Source organism: Neolamprologus multifasciatus, chromosome 7 (genome assembly GCF_963576455.1).
Source record: "Neolamprologus multifasciatus chromosome 7, fNeoMul1.2, whole genome shotgun sequence".
NCBI lineage: Eukaryota > Metazoa > Chordata > Actinopteri > Cichliformes > Cichlidae > Neolamprologus > Neolamprologus multifasciatus.
In genome coordinates, this window is record NC_140445.1 from 51,603,578 (window position 1) to 51,623,561 (window position 19,984).

At 43.1% G+C, this 19,984-nt stretch overlaps 1 protein-coding gene across 4 annotated transcripts in view; it reads right to left on the minus strand.

The window, feature by feature from the left end:
- Positions 1-19,984, minus strand: part of reln (reelin) — a 98,326-nt gene that overhangs the window by 18,202 nt on the left and 60,140 nt on the right. For all 4 annotated transcript variants that reach the window (XM_085167711.1, XM_085167709.1, XM_085167710.1 and 1 more), the window contains exons 8-33: positions 19,718-19,769; positions 18,517-18,625; positions 17,817-18,057; positions 17,462-17,607; positions 13,871-14,022; positions 13,428-13,543; positions 12,823-13,031; positions 12,383-12,511; positions 12,175-12,284; positions 11,514-11,580; positions 11,075-11,308; positions 9,944-10,105; positions 8,617-8,853; positions 8,160-8,352; positions 7,316-7,428; positions 5,469-5,606; positions 5,155-5,341; positions 3,904-4,109; positions 3,628-3,799; positions 3,161-3,367; positions 2,736-2,971; positions 2,401-2,558; positions 2,088-2,295; positions 1,456-1,532; positions 868-1,026; positions 563-757 (exon numbers count right to left, since the gene is read on the minus strand). In XM_085167711.1, coding sequence (XP_085023837.1) covers positions 563-757; positions 868-1,026; positions 1,456-1,532; positions 2,088-2,295; positions 2,401-2,558; positions 2,736-2,971; positions 3,161-3,367; positions 3,628-3,799; positions 3,904-4,109; positions 5,155-5,341; positions 5,469-5,606; positions 7,316-7,428; positions 8,160-8,352; positions 8,617-8,853; positions 9,944-10,105; positions 11,075-11,308; positions 11,514-11,580; positions 12,175-12,284; positions 12,383-12,511; positions 12,823-13,031; positions 13,428-13,543; positions 13,871-14,022; positions 17,462-17,607; positions 17,817-18,057; positions 18,517-18,625; positions 19,718-19,769 — 4,213 coding nt within the window. The remainder of the gene's footprint in view (positions 1-562; positions 758-867; positions 1,027-1,455; positions 1,533-2,087; positions 2,296-2,400; positions 2,559-2,735; positions 2,972-3,160; positions 3,368-3,627; positions 3,800-3,903; positions 4,110-5,154; positions 5,342-5,468; positions 5,607-7,315; positions 7,429-8,159; positions 8,353-8,616; positions 8,854-9,943; positions 10,106-11,074; positions 11,309-11,513; positions 11,581-12,174; positions 12,285-12,382; positions 12,512-12,822; positions 13,032-13,427; positions 13,544-13,870; positions 14,023-17,461; positions 17,608-17,816; positions 18,058-18,516; positions 18,626-19,717; positions 19,770-19,984) is intronic.

Here is a 19,984-nt window from a genome sequence, read left to right on the forward strand (position 1 = left end):
CTACGTGTAAATCCGCTCACAGCATGGTGCAAGCATAAATAATAGGCAGGATGTTCAATCAGGTTTGCGCTCATTAATAATGCAGGACCCATGGCGCCACAGTAAATGGGTGATTCAATTTCAGTCTGTTGTGTATAAAATATGCTGTGATGTCCCTGCACTGCTACTTGTGTGGCTTGTTTGAGGCACTTGTGAGTAGGAATGTTCAGTAAGTCCGCGTTATATTGGATGAGCTTAATCGTAATCACAATGTGTACTATACGCGTTCCAGTTGTTTAATATTTCAACGTCTTTCCATTTCTTCTTGTGCAACTGAGTAGTGCAGCTCTTTTGCTTTGCATTCACGCACTTTGAAATATTCGCACTACAAACACAGCAGCTTCAAAGCGTTTGACAAAGACTTGACAAAGTTGGTGTAGCAGCTGCTTAAGTCTCCTTTTAACATGCATACAGTTTCTTACACAGTCTTCCAATTAAAACAACAACTCTGCAATCATAAGACTGTTTCTCCAACTAAATGTGTGTATGTGCTTAGGACTGGCACTACGATAGAGTGACTCACTGTCAATGGCCTCAGAGTTGAAGGTAAGAGCCGTGTCCAAAGACAAACAGTCCACGGTCACCTCCCCACCCTGAATGCGGTACCAGTTGTGCCTCAGTGGGGTTGTGCCGTCGAACTTGTCGTGAAAACCTGTCCTAGAGCTGTCGTTCATACCAATCAGAACATCATCCAGAGCCCACTGGGCAGAGTGTTTCCCTACAACAAAGGGGACAAAAAATGAAAATGAAAAAGAAATCAACCAATCAAATTTCTTCTCTAATAATATGGCAGTTTTGTGCTGTGTTTTCCTGAGTCAGCACACTAACCTTGCTGTGGTTGCCACCACCGGAACACTGTATAGGAGGTCTTTGCTGGAGGTGGCAGCTCAATGGTCACTACCTGGGGCTCCAAGAAGGAACTAAAATCCAGTTCCCTTAGGAACTGCCACTGGACGCCATTGTTGGTGGAAAACTGGACAATGACACCTAAAGCACACAAGAAAGTGAATGGATCCTTTTAAATGAATGAAACACAAAATAATGTAATGGCAGCCCTGAGGATAACAGACAAACTGTTTAGGAGGCCGGCAGTGTTGGATCTGACACAGCAGAAATGAACAAACTGAACCTTTGGCAATGCTGCAGGCTAAAAATGCACAGTGTGCTGGCTGATGGACAGAACAGATAGCAGAGATCAGATCTGTAGCTGCACAGCTCTGGTTGGATCACAAGGCTGATCAAAGACTGAGCAAGAAGGAACAGATGGAGACAGGCTGGTGGTAAAGTGATCAGAGCAGATGTGGAGTTGCTCTCTCTACAGACTGCACTGTTAAGGACAAGCCAGGTGGATCCAGCAGAGGGCCTCAACACAACACATGAAGCACTGACATATGGCTTCTGTGGATTGAAAATTACCTTCATTGCGGGAGCGAGGCCTGGTGCAAGTGGGTCCTAAACTCTTGCTGCCAATTCGGATGTAGAATTGAACCAACCTGTATGCAAAGATTAAGAAAAGTGAATTTCATATTCCAATATTTTTACACATTAAACTGTCTTGAGTGTTTAGCCCCTTCTTTTTTTCAACCATCGGTCCTGAAAGATGAGAATTATTTTGTAATTTTACAGCTAAAATTAGAAAATTAGTCCAGGCGGCCTGTTCGATTCTTGGGTGATAAAGGGTTAAAGGGCGATCGAGGCTCAAAGAGTTGGCAGTTCGTCTTGTAACCGGAAGGTTACAAGACGAACTGCCAACATGCCGACGTGTCCTCTGGCATGTCCTCCGGCTCGGACAGTCTCAGTCGTTGTGTCCTTGGGCAAGACACTTCACCTACCACCTACTGGTGAGGGGCCGATGGCGCGATATGGCAGCCTCGCTTCTGTCAGTCTGCCCCAGGGCAGCTGTGGCTACAACTGTAGCTGCCTCCACCAGTGTGTGAATGTGAGAGTGAACGAATAGTGGAATTGTAAAGCACTTTGAGGGCCCCGAAAAGCGCTATATAAATGCAATCCATTATTATTATTAAAGGGATTTGTAGTTTTCCTCTCACCGTGTGTTGGTGGTGTCTAGAGGAACTGTACGTGCTTCTCTCCTTCCAGGACTGCTAAAGTAAAGGGCCTTGCCCTCACCAATGATGCCACAGCCTCCTCCAATGTGTCCCCCGCTGAGACTCTGCCAAAGTGGGCTCAGTTTCCCCTCAAAGCCCTCAGTGAGCTCTGTGGGACTGGCCACAGACGGGACACAACTATCCTGCTCCACTGTGAAAAATATGAAGACAATAAAGTTTAAATAAACAAAAAAAAAGCCCCAAAATTTATTTGTCTTTCCTTTCTTTTAATTTCCTTTCTATAATTCTACCTTACCTGTGTATCCCATATCACAGAAGCAGACTCCAGAGATGCAATCACCATGTCCTCCACAGTGGTTTGGACAGGGCTCAGAGATGTAGACCCCATCCAGAGCAAAGGGTGGAGCATCTCTGTACACACTACTCTCCTGGAACCACCGGAACCTCGTTTTACTAGAAAATTAGGCAGGTGAAGCCATTTCAATTGGAGTTTTCAATATTCTCAAATATTTTCAGTCTAAAAATATGTTAAAACAAATCACCCCCCCTCTTCCCAACCCCCCCAAAGAAAAAAAAAAACCCAGTAGTACAGCTTTGCATCTCAAATTACATGCCTGTTACCATAGTTACCTGGCTGCAACATTACGTGGTATAACCACAGTGACCCTGGTCCACTGTTCATAATCTCCAGTGTTGTAGACAGCTGGTTCTCTCAGCTCACGACCGCTGCCCTCACAGACCCCAGCCCCCGGGGTGCCTGGGTAACAGCCCTCTCTCACCAGGGCCCAGGTGCGACCAGCATCATGGGAGTACTGCAGCAGCACTGGTGCAGAAGCACTGAACTCTGATTCACAGCCGATGTTCAGCTGGCATGGATGGAGTAGAGGGGAAAAATTGCACATCTTAGGAAATCTCACATTTGCTTTAAGTTGGTTTAACATTCCTACAGTGGGTACTTCGCTACAAGCCACTTTGCAACCCACCACTGTGTCCTGAAATGTCTTTCTTAATGTCATCCAACTTTTACATTTTTACTTTCTGTAGTTTCCACCTACTTTAAACTGGAGGGTGTAGCCAGGGCGCAGAGCCAGGTCCCTGGTGACAGCCACCCTGTCCCCATCAGAGCGCCCGAAAACCATAGCAGAGGGAGTTGGGGCACAGAAGCTGTTGTTGTTTTCTCTCTCCATGCCTTCATTACCTAGCATCAGCCAGACACTCATCTGGTTCAGGGGGTAGTCGAATGCTGGTTTCTCGTAGAAGTTCTTCAGAAACAGAAGATACCAGATTTATTTTTCTGTTTTGTGCTAATATTTTTTTTGAAGGAAAAAGGATTTATAAAAAGATAAATGGAAGTCTTTTTTATTTAGATTTTTAAGAGTTCATAACTGTTCTATGTCAGCATGGCTGACATGTTCTAGTACACCAAATAAAATTCCCATATTAAGAATAAGCCATAGCTGCTATACAAGTTCACAGCACAAATTACAAGTTACTAGAATAACTCCTTAAGATGATTCCTGACCTGCGGCAGAGTAGGATTAGCCATAGGGATGATGTGTTTCTCCCTCTCTGACAAAATTATGACATCATCGATTGCCCACTGGTCATAGCCTTCCCCCGAGTGAAGAGGCTGCCACCAACGAAACCTTGTGGAGGGGGTTTTAGAGGTCAAGGGAAGCTCGTAATGCACAAAGCTGCAAAAGAGGGGAGACAGGTTACACATGTTTCTTTTCCTATAAGACATCCAACAAACACTTCATGAGCTCTGTCCTCCTTTCTTCCTCTGCAGGTTTCTCACCGAGGCTTGGTGAAGTCAGTAAAGTACATCTCAGCAATGAGGCCCCAGCTGATGCCTCCATCATTGCTGTACTGCAGGAGAACTCCTTCCTCCCTGCTGTCTGCCTGGTTACACTCCGCCCAGTCTCCACCCACCCGCAGGTAGAACTGGACAAACTCTGCCCATTCAGTGTCCAGATCCCAGCTCACAAGCTGCCTAAGCCCAGCCTGAGAGTAACATACAAATAAATTAATACATATTAAGTGTCGGAAGATCAGCTAGAAACACACTTTACAGTCTGACATAATTTTAAAAAAAGGGTGGGTACTCCTGGGTACTAGAGCTTGCTCCCACAGTCCAGAGACATGCTTATTAAGTGAACTGATTACTTTAAATTGGCTCTTAGTGTGAAAGTGAGTGTGTGTCTCTCTGTTTTAGCCCTTCAAAAGAATGGAAACCTGCTCAAGGTGTACCCCTGCCTTTCCATGACAGCTGAGATAGGCCACGCCTCCTGCCCTGAACGGGAAAAGTGGTTAAGAAAACGAATGGATGGATCAGATATATCCCACACATGGTATCTGGAGCCAGTTGTGATCCAGTAATCAATATATAATTATATGTTGAAGATGGGAAATCTGTTGCCATTTTCTTCGTAAGCAAACTTGGAATGAGGAGACGTTGTTTGCTAAAGCAGCTGTGGACACTAATTTTTGGCTGCCGCAATATGTGAAACAAGCGATGTGCAGCTGCCTGAAAATTGTGAATCTCCTCTGTCCAATCAAATCAAAAGCATGTGCAATACTTCTCAGAGCTATTGAATAATTAAATAAAAAAATATTTTCGAGCAGAGCAGAGGTAATCAGAGTTCAAAGGGTAGCAATTTTTGGCAGCAAACACTAGAAAGTAATCAGGAAATGGATAGCGTATGCCAAGTTTTACACATATCTCTGAAGTGATTATTTTAATAAAAACAAATTAACTACACTTTTAATCTGGATCTAGATTTAGATCTAGATTAAATACACAAGACAATAACAGAATGTGTCTCAGATTTCTTTCTAATGAGCGCTAAAAATGAAGAAATTAAATGCTACATTCTTGCAGTGTTAGGAAGGTTGTTTTTTTTACAATGTTTGTTCTACTACAAATGTTTTAATTTTACTTTAATATGTTGAATGTAACCTTGCTGGATGCAACACCTAACAAATACAATACCCCCCCCCCCAAAAGTAAACAGAGCAAAAAGAAGAAGTTCATTTAATGTATTTCTACCTTGCTGAAGTACAAAGATGATCCAGAAGAAACCACACCACAGCCCGTGTCAGGCGTAACCACCTCTCCACCTATCACCTCTTGCCATGTGGCGAGCAGTGCATCCTGGGACTCAAAGTCAGAAAGTACGCTAGAGGAGAGTGGGGAGGAGGGCTGGCAGTCTGTTCCAGAGAATCCATCATCACACCTGTAAGAGAAGTGAGTGCTTGAACGTTTTTATTCATTCGAACTTTAATACAGATTTTAACAAAACACCAGTGGAATGGTGCTACTGAGAGGTATGAAAAATGTAGTCAGTTTATTGCACGTCTGACCTGCAATGGCCATGGTCACACCAGCCATGCCCATGACACATGTTAGGACACTGCTGGCCAATGTAGATGTCATCCAGGGCCCACTCATCCTGCTCTCCGTAGTAGCTCTGGATCCAGCGGAACCGTGTTGCACTGGACCTGAACACAGAAAGCATCCTGAATGTTTCATAGCTGTAAAATGTTTATACTGTTTATACCAAAGATAATGCATGTAAATGGAAGGGGGAAAAATGGCAATATGGTATTTGTGCACCTGGCTGATCGAGCAAAATGATTAGAAAGGTCACTGATTGTTAAAAAAATGCATAAAATGGTTTGAAAAAGCGTGTCAATTACAGTTTGCTTCTTGGCGTAGATTTACATACATTAACTGTAGATTTAATGTATTTTGCAAGGTCAAGATTAACTTAAATGTGCACATTCCAGTGTATGTGTCTATGTGTGTTCTGCAGTAATGTCACAGAGAGGGCAGTAACATTACACGCTCTCCATGTGGAAGGTAAATTGTGGATGTGTGCGGTGTGTTGGCAAATGTTTCGGTGGGGGTTTACTATATGCTGTATGTACAGAAATGATGAGTGGTAGCAGAAGCTAGCGCAGATAGGCAGTTATATTGGGGATTATATAGCAGAGCGGTTCCTTCGTCTGATGTGTTAGTGATCCAAATCAACTGAGACCACCTCATGATCTTTCTGACCTGACCTCGACTGTTTTATTATCATTTACTGCCATGACCCTTTGACCCGTCATCACACCCTGCAGGAGATTAGACCACCTTTATTTAGGAGCTGGGAAGCAGAATGAAATGGAGGTGGAGGTCACAGTGCTCGGTGTGGAAGGTTTACGTGATTACTTGAGCTGATATATGTGTGAGCTAAGGCCTTAACAATATATTTATTTCTCTTATTTGGCACTGGGTGACTGATTCACTATGGGACTTGCTTGAATTTATATTAAACCGAGCGGTTCTTTATCAAATATGTCTTCCAAGCCTAATGCAATGAAATTGCAGTCTTTGTATAGTACATATTACACTAGTCAGTCAACACCAGTTTATAGAGTTAACACTGGTACTGTACGGTGTGAAGCAAATGACGGAGAACTCCCCCATATCATTCGATAACTTGTTTGGGATAATTTCATTTTTTACCAGACAAAAAGTAGTGAACCAAACTGAAAAAGTGTGCCAACACTGTCCACCTCACGTCAGGTAAAATTATCTGCTAGGAACTGGCTGTATTTAAGCGCACACCCCTCTTGACAACACAAGCTTTTGAGGCTTGGGCTACATCACTATAATTAGTAAACACAAAGAGCTTGATCACGCCTGTAGAATCGCTTCATGTCTGCACAGCTCTGCAATTAAGCTGGAGAAGGACAGCTGTACTAACTTTTGTTTTCTTGTTAACTGCGTTCCAGATAAAAATGACTCATAAGCCAATTTTTGGTGGCTACAACAAACAATTGAGAAAACACATTTGTGTTAATGTTGAGGGCGTGAAGAAGTGTTCTGTTTGCAATGCTGTAAAATGAATTGTCATATTAATTGCTATACAAGGGTTTTAACAAATCCTCATGTGTTGCTTTCTTGTTCTGTCTTTATACAACATTATAGACATGCACAGCTGCAGATGCATGTCCATGTCTACATGGAAAAGCATTAAGGGTAATAAGTATGGGTGCTTTCCAGTATTCTGATTTTCTGCTGTATGTTATGGTTCTGGATGCATTCATGGCACATCATGCTTATGAAATGCAAAGAAAGCATGAAATTAACATCAGAGAATTTTTTTCCCAAAGGGCAATTTGTAAAAATGTTCTTCTATGTCTCTACATGTGATCCTTACCATGTCTTCTGAGGCAGAGAAAGGGTTATGCGTCTCCAGTCTTTGAACTCTGATGGGTGGTAGACACTGGGAGCTGTAAACTCAGAGCAGCTTGGCATGCCAGGTAGACAGGCCTGTGCAAAAGAAATGAGCAGCTTCTTACTACACATTTTTACTCATACAGCCGACGGGGGGAGCACTGACTAACAGCAATTACTGAGAAGGAATTTTTTCCATTGCGGACTGCGCTTCGTAGTAAAATTCTTCAAAAACAGCTGCAGATACAGCCCAAAGCTTCATCATTCACACAATATATAAATATAAAAGGCTAATGGAGGATTAGAGTATCTCTGACCTTGAACACAAGCAAAGGATTAACTGTACAGGACATTCACTGAGTTACATTGTGCACTTGCCAAACGACTGCATTTTCATGCACATGGGAGAATTAGAGAAAATTCACTGATAGAGGGCTCATTATGCTCTATTCAATTCCAAAAGCAATAAAAGTCTTGGCAGATACTTTGGTGCTTTATGAATATTTATGAGCCAGTTATGATCACTGAAAATCTTTGTTGAATCATGGGAAGATAATCTGCTTGCTGATTCAAGTATTGCCGTGTATTTGCTGATAGTGGGATGATTAAAAGTAATTGTGATAATTTCTCATCTGAGACAAAGTACCACATTTAAAGACATTATTTACATATTATTACCAGGACTGTAATGAGTAAATCAATATTCATGATCATGAATAAATGATGCTTCCGTGTCTTTCTCTGGGATGACTATCTCAAGTTTTAGTCACAAACAGATACTGCATGTGTTAATACATGGGGAAATGACTGTGCTTCAGTCTCCTTACCTCTTTCACCAGGTGCCAGGTGAGACCATGATTGGTGGAGAACTCCAGTCGCACTTGAGTGTCAATGTGAGGGGAGGGCTCGCGGCCACACCCCATGACCAGTGAAAACTGGAGACTGTAGGAGGCTCCGATCTGCATTGATTGAGTTTCCACATAGCGGATACTGGAGCCAGGACTGGGCTCACCAGAGAAACTAGAGTATGACATGGAGAAAAGAAATAAGAGTTTTCAAACCTTATACAAACCATATATATGCTCTAATGCTATAATACTGTTTGTAGAAATAAAGAGAATCCTGACAAAATTTAAAGAGTAAATCATTTTTATACCACCAGAGTTATAAATGACCATTGTGAAGCGTAATTAAGGTATTCAGTCATGTTTGAACCGAGTGGAAATTAATCTCTTCAAATACCAAGCAAAGACTAATGTATTAATGCAAAAGAGCATTATGCACCTGAGGGTCCAGTCATGCTGACAGTACGGCTGGACATGGCCGAGATAGAAACCAAGACTCTGGGTAACGTCCAGCACGTTGCTGAAGTCAAGACTTATGGTGTTGAACAGCACAGAAGTCATGCTGATTTCATCCAGGGCCCACACGTCGTGGCCACGGCCCGAGTGGTACGGCTGCCACCAGCGGAACTGCACGCCGAATTTGCGAGCGCCGGATGGGAGTTCGACAGACACAATCCTGATGAAGGAAGGGAAACGGTTAATAGACGTGCGTGTTTGCAACGCGACTACCTATAGCTTGTTAAAAGCTGAGATAGCAGAAAGAAAAACTCAGGCATGATTTAGAATTAATGATCTGAAGGATAATTAATAACTACTGTCACAGAATTGAATAATATATTACTGTTTGTCATGTTCACACTTCTGTACGTGCTCATTCTTTAGCAAGAAAAAAACCCCTAAACTGAACATTGCTGATGTTAGTTCACATAAACAGTACGCAGGCACAAACGAGCAAGTGTAAAGTGATACATATTTGGATAAGCTGGTCAGCTGATATTAATCATACTGGCTGACTGAACTGTGACTCAGGTCTGACTTGGATTTTGAGCCCACACAATCACATCTGCTGTTTGTACATTTGGACAAAATGCATGGGCAGGATTTCTATTTCTAACCTGGATTTATAAATACAGATGTTATGCTGCTGCTATTTTTTCTTTCTCAACAATCATTATCATGATATCTTATGCAAGCATATACACCGATCAGGCATAACATTATGACCACTCACAGGTGAAGTGAAAAACACTGATTATCTCGTCGTCATGGCACATGTTAGTGGGTGGGATATATTAGGGAGCAAGTGAACGTTTTGTCCTCAAAATGCATCAGTTTGTTTGGTTTGTTTTTAAGAGCACAACAATGACTTTGAGGTGTTGACTTGGCCTTCAAATTCCCGAGATCTAAATCCAATCAAGCACCTGTAATCGAACATATAATGTAATCCCTGATTGAAGTATGCTGTTACAGTACTTATTACGTAGCAACTGGCATTACGTAGTTGCTGAATCACTGTCCTCTGTTGACCTCTCTAGTGGAGATGAAGAGCTGTGTGACATAAGCTGAACACAGCTGAAACCCAGCCCACTCTGTCCACTCTTCATTACACACAAAAATGCCACTAACTATCTCAATGGGTCCCAGCACAAAATTGACAGCACACACGTATGTGTTAATGGAGTCACTGAAACTCTATTGGTTTACAACCATTCGCACAAAGAGACACACACTCATGAGAAAATAAAAGATTTAAATATAGGAAGTACCTTGGCTCATGGAAGCCCTGATATGCATAGTGCTGCAGCAAGGTCCAGGTGATCCCGTTGTCTGAGGAGTAATGCAGCAGGACGCCCTCCCCTGGCTGGTCTGGAGCAGGACATGAGCTCAGGATGCTCCGACTGCCCAGCCGAAGAGTGAACTGCAGATACCTGCAGGGAATCAAAGATGACAGTGAGAACAAGTAGGGTCAACTGGTTAAGGAGCACAGTGAACGGCACAGAACAAGTGTACAAAAAGGGAATGACAGAAAGAGAGAAGAGGGCACACTGAAAAATTAGAGAAAAAGAAAACCTAGGTCACAAAGAGTGTGTTCAAAGAGCAGAGAGAGTTGGTTAAAAAGGCAGATAAATAGACACTCGTAGAGTGAGGAGGTGGGAGCGAGGTGGATGATGGATGGGATGATTAAATGAATGAAGAGAAAACTTAATGAGACAGGTAAAAAAAACACTCAGCAAGAGTGTGAATGAGAGTTACAGTTTATACCCATGTATTCATGTAAACTGTAAATAGTCCCAATACAGAGCGAGTTTCTGTCATCTTATGTTTATTTGTGTTTTGGCAGACATATCCTCATCTATACTAATGTAAAATTTATTATAATTTCCATCATCTGTCTTGAGCTGCCAGTCATCCCCCCGCTCTCTGTTGCTGGTTGAGCTGTGCTTTCATTAGCAGTGCAGTTTCCTCTTCCAGGCAGCTGTTCACTCAATCAGCCAGGAAACTGGCATTAAATATGGCCATCAGGTGGCACACTCAGAGCCGCAACAGGCATAATCAATCTAACACAGATGCCATATCTAAATCCATCGTTCGCTCTCTATCATTCTCTCTCATATTTTCATCTCCACTCTCATCTGCAGTCCTCCCCATGATCACAATCCATCTCGGAGCACAGGAATACAGAGTATGAGGGAATGAGGGGTGGGCAGAGGAGGAGGGAGAATAGATGGCTGCCCGGAACATTTGCAGTATCAATCACAGGTACAGACACCTGCTGAAGACAAGCCACAGTTTTCCAAAGTAATCTGGCAAAACTTGTGCTCCCTGATTTCTCTGCTCATGTTTCTATATGCAGTACATTTCCATTCTGCTCTGCTGTATATAAGTACTACAATTACCTGGCTTGGGAACTGTCTAGTGGAGCCGTGACCAAGTGTCTCCTGCTGTCCCTGTTGAAAACCAGAGCCTTTCCGCTGGCAAGCACACCGCAGCCAAAGCTGACCTCAGCCCCACGAAGTGAGGAGAAGGTATGGTAGGAGGAGAGGCGTGGGCTGGAGAAACCCTCAGAAAGAAAAGCTGGAAAAGTCTGGGAAGCAAGCTCACAAGCTGGACCGCTGAAACCCGGATCACATCTGGGAAAAGAAAGAAAAAGACAGGAGACGATACACAAGATAACAATGAGAACAAAAGACAGAAATAATGAAAATTCGTTAATAAGTCATAAACATAACATGTACGATCTGATTAATTTTGAATGGTTATTGATGCTGTAAGGCATCATGTGGATGAGCAGGCTCGTTCTGGATTTATTTGGTTTAATAAAAAGTGGATTCTTACTTGCAGCCGGTGCGGGAACAATGTCCTCTTCCAGAGCAAAAACGAAGGCAAGCTGGACCGAAATACACTGAAGAGAAACAAATTAATTGTAATTAATCATCAAAGAATCTCAGATGGAAATCCATCTGAGATTTATGTAAAGCTAGAGATGACATGTTGTCCTCCCCCTGTCCCCCAAAGAGCCAAGTAACTTCCCAGAGGCATAATCAAGGTGGCTGCCAAGTAATGGGACTTGTTTGCAGTAGCAGTTTGAGTAACCTTTTTATGTGTGTATTCAATTAAATATATAAATATCTGCTATACTAAATGAATAGATACTCTAATCACATCATGTATAATGGTGTTAGCATAAACCACAAATGTGTGGTCACTAAGATATATCACATCTGAACAAGGACAATTAAAATAAAGGTTATTCATGACACTTGTGCAGACACCAAATATATTGCATGGTATCCTGAGTAATTTTCATCAGCACTTCATATATCAGCACAGTTTTCACAGCAGCTCTGATTATGTTGATTTATATTGCTTATTGTTGAGTTACATTATTTGCATAATTAATATTTCCATCATGCCCTATTGGCACATACGCACAATCTGTATATACTTCAATGGAACATGTGATAAGGAAAATCTGGCCTTTATGTGTAGCTCATACCATTGTCTATAGCCCACATGTTGCCGGCTCCCGAGCCAGACTGCTTCCAGCGAAACCGGGTTGTCTCTGTCAGGGCGGCATTGGGCAGAGGAATAGAGATTCTGGTCCACCTGTGCAGACAAACAATAGTAAGATGAAAGAAATACAGGAACCCCCCCCCCCACCCCCCCAAGGGTGCACACATGGAGATATGCACACTGATTTATACCCGCTGTAGTTGTCGGAGGAGTATATGGTGCTGTGAGGTAGATGGGGTCCTGCACAGAGCTCTGGCAGACACTCAGTATGGAGCAGAGACCAGGAACGACCGTGGTTGGTGGAAAATTCCAGACTGACACTACAATAAAAAGGATCAGAGGACATCTTAGTGACCTAAATTGCTTCTCTTAACTTAAATTAGGTAAAAACTACGTAAGTGTGAGTGGTGTTAACTCCACCATCCCTCACTCCACATTTAAATACATCTGAGGGCTGCAGTTTGATTTAAATAAACAGAACTTTTAGTTTTATGTATGCATCATGGAAATAACTGAGTGACCTGGCATGTGTGAGACTCCTTTGTTGCTGCAAAATGTCATGTATTTGACTGAAAATAATGGAGATGTTCACATTCACAATACGCCTGGCCTAGTTTACAATGAGTCACACCTGTTGGCAGGCTGGTAGGAGCCACAGCCCAGGTTGATGGAGAACTGAGCAACATGTGTGTGGGTGCCAGGCAGCACGGGGAGCAGCTGCATGAAGTCCACGGCCCACACGTGACGGTTGGCACCGCCATGTGACCGCTGCTCCAAGCAGAACTGGGTGACGGGTGTTTGCAGCTCAGTCGGCAAGGCCACAGATACCACTGCAGGAGTCTGCGAGAAGAAAGAGAGCGGATACAGTGAAGAGAGCAGAGCACAGGGGAGGCTAAAATTAGGGCAGTGACTGTGACTGTTTCTACGTTTGATTCATCTGCTAATTATTTAGTCAGTCGATTAACTGCTTGGTCTAAAAAAAGTCACAAAAGGCCACTTCTAATGATCAAACTGCTTGTTTTGGTCAAGCAGTTTGGTACAAAAATAGTCATTTTTTGTACGACTCGCAGGCAGCAAATCCTGTAGATGTGAAGCTGAAACAAGTAAACAACATATTTACTTTAAAAATGATAATCGGTTTTCAAAATGCCTCACAGCTGTTAATCTAATACTCAATCGGACAGAGCGCTTCAGGCTAACAAAGTTTATGCATGCCCAGTTTTTGGTGTATCTCACCCTGTAAGAAGAGTACGGCAGGGTGTCGAGCACCACACGCTCCCTCCTTCCTTCAGACCGTCCAAACAGAATCACGTCGTGTTCATGGGATTCTCCCGGCTCACAGTCCACACCACCTACACACAAACATGCCCTATTATGCTTATAGACATGCCAAAACACTTGCACACCGTGGTTTATTAACTGCAACTACAGACTCTGGAGCTGTCTTCCTCTGAGGCTGAGTTCTGTGGACTCTGTGATCTCTTTTAAAAAGCAGCTACAAACTCCTCTTTTTAAACTTGCTTCTGGGTAACTTTTGTTTTGATGCTTAAGCTTCTGTTTTGATGTTCTTCCTGTGAAGCACTTTGCGGTATTTATCTTGAAAGGTGCAACATAAATAAAAACTGACTCAGTTTTACTTACAGCTAGACAGAGAGTATACAGATGGAGGATTTCCATACCCATGGTAAAGTAGAAGCGGAGGTTTCCGTAAGACGTGGTGTCGAGGTAGGGGGTGCACACTCGCCTCCGGCCCTCTCTGTCAAACACTAGCGCTGAGCCCGATTCAATCTCTCCACACTGGGTCCCATAGACGGCGCCCTCTATGTCCCAGCTGAGTGAAAAATAACAAGGAGTGAAGGGTTTGTGAGAAAAAGACTGATCTAAACACAAAAGGTTTACATCAAAAAGGCAGCTCTATTTCTCTCAAAGGGCTTAGATGGACCTGCATGTTTGATTTGGCGCTGGATGCCCCTCCTGACACAACCCTCTGCTGACTCGCAGGGATTTGTGTCTCCTCCCCGTCTTGAACTGTGTTAACCATTATGCAGTAGAGTTATTAAGGAAAAATAAGCAGTGACTAAAATTTGTGAATAATTTTAAAAAGTCCTGCATCTCCCTCTGGAGTTTTCCTGAAATCAGGAAAGAGTTACAACTGCTAAACAAACACACGGTGTCAGAAATATGGCTTAAGCCACTTGGTAGAGGCATGCAGGACGCACTGACACATGCATGCACAAACATATTTCTGCACAGTAGAGAGAGGACTCTCATTAGTTCTGACAGAAGCCGGCTTCTATCTCCTCTCCCCTTTCCTTTCCCTCTGTCACTCCCTACTTTCTGTGTTTTTGTCACTGCCAGTGTTAAGTTAAATGACACTTGGCAGAGCGGAGTGTACCTTCAACGTAAAAAAATAAAATGAATAAAAAAAAGAAAAGAAAAAAATCTCCCTGCCTACTTCACACATGTTTCAGTGCCTGACGCCTGATGGGTGAGAGCTAGCATGCAGTGCAGCATGTTGGCATGCTGCAAGGAGGTGTGAAGGTGCGGGGCGGTTGTAGAAGCAAACTCCTGTTTGCGGTCCTTCTCATTAATGGAAAAACATGCTGACAGACACGGTGCATGGAGCTTGTTAATCACTCCCTGGCAGTAACGCCATCTATCATCTCTCTCCTTTCATCTCTCTTCCTCTTGCAGCGCTTCAGACAGTGCTCTCTGCTGTCCGGCGCGCATGTGTGTGTTACTCTGAACAGATGGACTGCCATCTCTGTAGCAGTCAGAGGCACGGCGTTCACCTGTGTCGGCCCCAGTGTTGGGACTAACGCGTTATTAAGTAACGCGTTACAGTAACTACGTTATTATTGTGGTAACGAGCACGGTAACTAGTTATTATGCCAAAATCAGGAACGCGTTAGTCGTTACTGGGATTTAGATAGGGTCGTTACTCGTTACTTCGTGTGGTGGCTATCGCGGAGCTTCCACAGATTCAGTAACATTAGCAAGTGGTGGAGGCAGCAGGTGGATGAGAGAAAGGGGACGCAGAAGGAAAAGAGACCCGAGGCGGCCGCCGGTGCAAGTGTGAACTGAACTTCAGGTAAGAAGTTATGACCTGCAGTCTATCTGGGTCAGATATAAACCAGGTTTAGGTGGAGTTTATTTTCGTTGTGCTGACTTTTTCCATACTGCGTACTAGCTAGCATGACGGAGTTTCTATACAGCTGGGTGGGTGCTATGAAGTTAATGATGTTGAACTTTATTTTGTTCATAAGTTATTAGAGTTGCCAACCGTCCTGTCTGGTATTCAGAGAAAATATTACGCGTTTCTTATTGAGGTGAAAAGGAACAGTTTGTCCCGGACTTCAGCTACAATGAAAAAGACACAAAGCTGGAGTTATTCTGTGTCTTTGCTGCACAGCTGCCTCTTCTTCTTTCATTCTCCCCCCTCCCTCTCCTGTTTCTACTTCAATCATGAAAACTGATCAATGATCAGCGGATCGGCTCTCTTGTTTGTTTATCGCCCACTTTGCGCCAGAAAGAGGAAACCAGCCGATGTCGCGCTAAACAACAGCCGCACGTTTAAGCTTGATCAGCTGTTGTTAGAATTTATTTAATATTAATTTCTAGTATCAGCTGATGTTTGCTGGAGCCACAGCTGCAAAAAAGCTGCTGGTCATGATGTCGGTTTGGTTATCTGGTGAGAGGGAAACATGAAGATGAAACCAGGAGATGTCCTTACTGAATCATCAGCGCTGAACAGGTGATGGAGAAACAGGTTTACCTTTTAGGTGACATGAATGAGTTGAAGGGAAGTTATGAACTGTTTCTGAGAGACAGATAACCCCAGGATCCTTTTTTAGGTAGCTGACAGCTGGTAACTGTGCAGGTGCGGATCTAGCAAAGTTTTGCCAGGGGGGCCAGGTAGGGCATTAACAGGGAGAGGGGGGCACAAAGAAATACTTTTCTTTCTTATTCTCATTTAAAATGTCTAGCTTTTAAAAAATAATTATCTGAATCTTACAACAAACAATTGATAGATTGATACATATATACCATCAGAACAGTGAACATCACTGTCACAACAGCTTTTGTTTTCATTCAAAGGCTTTATGATTTTTCCTATACTGGCGGCCGGTCTCTAGTCAAAATGCCCGGGCCGATTTTTTGTCCCAGTCCAGCTCTGTATGCAGCTCATCTGCAGTCTGGTGTTACCTACATCTTCCTATTCAGAAGGCAGAATTTCCGAGTTCTGAGTACAATCAAAGCACCACGACTGCAGTTTTTGTGTTGGATGTAAAAGGCGCACATGACGCTGTGACGTAGGCTAGAATCATGGCAGCAGTCAATGATGGTCCAGGCGTGGGATTTCTCTCGTGGAAATATGCACATTATATTTTCCTTTCTATTGGTAGGTGGCACAGTGCACTTGTGGCAAGTAAGCAGCTAGAAGACTGGCAAAGTTATGGAAGCAACACATTAACAAGAGAATTCTGAGTAAAACCAAAGTTACTTTCCCTAGTAACTAGTTACTTTGAAAGTAACGAGTAACTTAAAGTAACTGAGTTACTTTTGATAGAAGTAACTAGTAATGTAACTAAGTTACTATTTTAAAGTAACTTACCCAACACTGGTCGGCCCCCATGCTTGACTTGATCTTGTGCGACACACTGCATGTTTAATCACTTGACATATGACAAGTGACAGGTGTCAGTGCATTTATGTGTATACATAGACACAGTAATATCTATCTGGTAATATCCCGTCCCTCTGATCCAATCACATCGTGCATAAGATAGCCGTTTATGATTCTGTTGACTCTCTTTCAGCCCTTCGTGGTTTGGCTCTGTTGTAGTTTAATCCTTTAATGACAGAGAAGACTCTGGTCTCGAAGCCAAGTTCAGTTTACTGCTTCAGCTTTATTGCGGTGGATGAAACTCCCTGTCAGTAAAGTCTCTCTCAGTATCTTTTAAAAAAGCTTTTAAAAATCTTTAATTCTTCATTCATCTTGACTTGACATTTCCTTGATTGTGTTGCTGTATGTAAAGCACTTTGTTTCTCTACCTTTGAAAGAAACAACAGGAGGGAAAAAAAGCCAAATTAAGATAAATATAAATCAAATAACTCAGTAAAGAGGGAATGGACATTTTTAATCCTTTAATGACACAGAACAGTCTGGTCTGGAAGCCAAGTTCAGTTTACTGTTTCAGCTTTATTGGAGTGGATCAAACTCCTTGTTAAGGTAGGTATAAATCAAATAACTCGCTACTTTGACTTACTTTAACGGTGGGCTCTCAAAGTCTTCCTCCCAGTAGCTCCGTCCCTCCTCACGGTGCAGATCAATGTCCCTGGTGGTGGCAAAGCTGTGTCCAGTTTCCTCACCACCATGGAAATACATGGCATTGCCTTCTGACTGACAGGCATGCTGGACAATAAGAATACAGATGAGAAATAGGACGCTGTGCCACTTATACAACCACATGATTACATTTCATACTGGAGTTGCTGTAGTTTCTTGCTTAATATATCTAAGATAATCTTATATAATCTTAATCTATCTGAGCATTTGACCACATTTCTAAGCAAATGACTGGGAAACAAAATCCTTGAGTATGCATTGATTGACTGGTGTACCTTGACAGTAGCTCCAGGGAAGAAGAGCCAGTTGGCGGTGTCTGGGGGATCCAAGTTTTCCTCCATCAGGGGGGTCCTGTGGGCAGCGTTGACCAGAAGCACATTGTCCATCCCCCAGCAGGACTCATAGCCTTCAGGGCCTTGGGGGGCCTCCTGAGACCAGCGGAGACGAACTCCATCGGCTCTGGCGGAGTGTGGAAGTGGAAGCAGGTGGATGATGGTGCTGCTGTTGGTAGGAGCTCTGGAGGAAAATAAAATATAGAAAAACAAGTGACTTTCTAAATGTGGAAGTCATGGTTTTGAAATGATGTTCAATATTTACACAGTAAATAACAATCATCTATCATTTCAACGTAGCTGAAATAACCAAATAAGGAGAGACACAGCAGCTTTAAAAAGCAGCTTTAAGAATGAGTTGAAGTGTTTACATGAAAGCAAAACATCCACTTAGTGCTGCTAAATATTGTATTAAGAAGTCTATTATTACATTATGCTTATGTTTGAAAGCTGACAAAACAGAGAGAGGTGGGGAGAGAGAGGGATTAAAAAACAGGTGGATCATCGAGGCAAACAGGAGAGGGATGACAAATTAAGAGGGGGAGGTGTGAACAAGGGAGAAAAAAAAGAGGGCGGGTGTTTGTAACAGATGGAAGGACTGTGGGATGGGATGAGGAACAAGGAAGAAAAGGAGGAAAAATACCTGATCTTCTCCAGTGTGATCCAGTCATCTGAGGTGTTGGTGTTGCCACTGAGGCTGTACGACACAGTGATGCTGGGGTCTGAGTAACTGAAGCGGCAGGAGCCTGAGCCTGAGGAACAAAACATCAGCAGAGGACACACGTATATGATCGTTAACATTCGTGTCGAGGGTGAAGCTCCAAAATGTGCCGTTTAGCTATTATTTTTCATCAGCTGAGCTGTTTCCAGCCAGCCAATGAGCTTTTGCATGTGAGGCTACGAGATGTGCAATGGCTGTCTTTCCAGTGATTGCTCCCACATTGTCTCCATTAATGGAAAATAATGTCTAAATGATGTCATGGTGGAACTGATCAGCAGCTTAACAGGGCTCAGTGACATCAGGAAGCTGAATGACGGGGCTGGGCAGAAATGACTGGAGAAGTCACAGAATGACGACAGTACTAACTCCAGCCAGAAACTGTTCATCTGTGTGTGTGCGCGTGTATGTGTGTGTCATTATTGTTGCACATTTCCATTTGCAAAGTCAGAGAGGGATTGGACCGCTTTAAAATATGGTGTCGTGTGGGTGCTGCGGGATTAGGGAGGGTCAAAGGCTACTAATGGAGGGAGACAGGTAACCCCCACAGCATCCCTACCTTTCCTCTCCTCTCCCCCTCCTCCCACTTTACCGACGGTGTGTATTGTCCATGCCTCCAAAATGTTGCGCCATGCTGTTACATCCCCGTTGAATACAGCCATGCATTAACCCGCTGCCACTTCACAGTACTGCTCTACTGAACTGTTCTATACGCAACACAAATTCATACAGAGGACCTTCAAGCAAGAGTGCAGCCAGACAGAATGCTCTACATTATGTACTCTTATTTCCTCCTAGTCACGTTCCCATGAGAACTGGCGGATGCATGTAATGGACATGAAAAATACAGCACCTCTAAAAACTCTGCCATGGCCTTCTGGGTGTCTTTCCAGAATATTGTAAATCATTCATTATTGTGACGGGGGAGAGGGGAGGGGGTCGAATACAGTTTGTACAGGCTGGCTTCCTGACATCTAACAGTGGAAAAGATGCTTGTTTCCTGAGGATGCCATTGGGCTCCTTGCACTGACTGGTTAAGACAGGGCTACCAAGGTTAAAATAAATATCCCACACATAAGCTGTCTGAATGTAGTTATTGTCTACAATGTGGAGATTTAATACTCACCCTGGGCAAACTGCAGAACTGAGGCAGTGCTGGTGTTCAGAGGTGCAGTAGTCTGGGGAGGATACACAAGGCAATTTAGGATATTGCGGATAAATAGTTACATTAAGTTAGGCTTTGTAAATATATTATAGAATTCTTTAATCTTTTGTGCTGGATTAGCAGTTTAAGAGTAATCACGCTGGTGTCATTTGAGACCTTAAACCACTTTGTCTATCTTTTAAATGTCTGTTTGAGTGCGCATGAATGTATGCTGCCATTATTGATGTT